Source organism: Hyposmocoma kahamanoa, unplaced genomic scaffold (genome assembly GCF_003589595.1).
Source record: "Hyposmocoma kahamanoa isolate Upper Pololo Valley unplaced genomic scaffold, ASM358959v1 95649, whole genome shotgun sequence".
Taxonomy (NCBI): Eukaryota; Metazoa; Arthropoda; class Insecta; order Lepidoptera; family Cosmopterigidae; genus Hyposmocoma; species Hyposmocoma kahamanoa.
In genome coordinates, this window is record NW_020655024.1 from 2,509 (window position 1) to 4,072 (window position 1,564).

The window sequence follows — 1,564 nt, forward strand, 5'->3', positions numbered from 1 at the left end:
AAAAATAAAGCAAAAAAAATGTTTTTAATATGCCTACAAAAAAGGCCTTTGAAAAAACAATCTAACGATTTACCTGCGACGATTTGGTTACTAGAATTTCATTTTCAAAAAATACCAAATACGGGACATATTTTAACTTTGGTCGAGTTTTCTCCAAACTATTGTGTTTTACTCATACGAAACGTTTTCTCTGATTTTATATTTTAAATAAACACTGTGCAAGACGACGACGTCAGTGTAAATGAGGCCTTAAAAAAAGTTAAACTTAATTTTTTTGAGGTACATTTTAGATTGTAACATTTTAGTCGATATAGTTTAACAGAAAGAAAGAACTATATAATATAATCAAGTAATCGGGTTCTTTCATGTTACCCAAAACTTGTGATGAGTTAGTTGAAAAAAAGCGGATCAAACTTTTCGCTTGCTTGGGGTCGGGCGTGTTGTCTTGCCTTTTCGCCGCATTGCAAAATTTAATTTTTTTTAGCGTATGGTGAAACGTTATTTTGCGTCGATTACCAAGTGAAACGTGAAAAGCTTAGGGTGAAACAATAGCAATATATCCTGTTACCTCAATTATATTCTAGTTTGTTACAAAAGCGTTGTAAGTCATGTGTAGTGCAGTGTTTACAACAACGTCGTTCGATTGTCCTTCGGTGCCTTTTAAAACATGGCTTTTGACGTTGTCGGCGGAGATTTAAATTCATGTAAATCTGTTGATATAATTGATGAACAAACTGTCGTCGACGATCTCTCAATAGTTCCACTTGAAAGACACGGCTTTGGTTTGTATTAGTTCATTAGCATTAGCGTGGCTGATAATTTGCCGGTTACACATTTTATTTACACCTGTTTATCAACAGTGCTAATTGAATCTATGAGATGTTCCGTCAAGCTTAAACACTGCAAAACGAATAAGTATATTAAAAGCTGTGCAATTTGTTGCATCACCAATGTTTATATTTTGTGCTCTTTGCTAATTGTAGTGTGAAAAGGTGTACATGTAGAGACTTATGTAATAAAATGTCATTATAAATTCCAGGAATATGTGAGTGTTGTGGTCGTGTAGGGCGTGTTAGAGATTTTTATATAAAAAACAATAAGGTCTGCTCACTGCAATGCCATAAAAGTTGTACCAGTAAGAGGCATAGGTACAACTGGAAATTTAAGCTCATGGAAGGAACTGAACATATGGAGGGAATGATCCCTTTAGAGCCTCTGCCACAGCTGCAACAGTGGCATGCCACACTTAATGATTTGATACAGGTTATTATTTTCATATCTGTTTATATCACTTACATTCAAGTTATTACTCATTGATATATTTGGCGTATATTTGCATGTATACTAGAATCTCTATTTAAAATTGTTGCAATAGTGTCTTATCTCATGTCAGTATCACCAAAATAACATTGTGTGTGTGATCTTTTATTTATTTTTAGTATCTACTTTACATAAAGAGAGCAATAAAATGATTGAGAATGGAGTACATTAGAGTATATAGGCTGCCTTTTTAATTTAACTGCCTCTGTGGTCTAACAATCACCACTGCCACGCAGAGATCCCA

At 34.0% G+C, this 1,564-nt stretch overlaps 1 protein-coding gene across 2 annotated transcripts in view; it reads left to right on the plus strand.

Moving 5' to 3' along the window:
• The first annotated feature begins 639 nt into the window (after positions 1 to 639).
• Positions 640 to 1,564, plus strand: part of LOC113238422 (polycomb protein Sfmbt-like) — an 8,482-nt gene continuing 7,557 nt past the window's right edge. The window contains exons 1-2 of one of the 2 annotated variants that reach the window (XM_026475252.1): positions 640 to 782; positions 1,040 to 1,263. In XM_026475252.1, coding sequence (XP_026331037.1) covers positions 668 to 782; positions 1,040 to 1,263 — 339 coding nt within the window. In that variant the 5' untranslated portion in view covers positions 640 to 667. The remainder of the gene's footprint in view (positions 783 to 1,039; positions 1,264 to 1,564) is intronic. The other variant, XM_026475251.1, reaches the window with a different exon arrangement.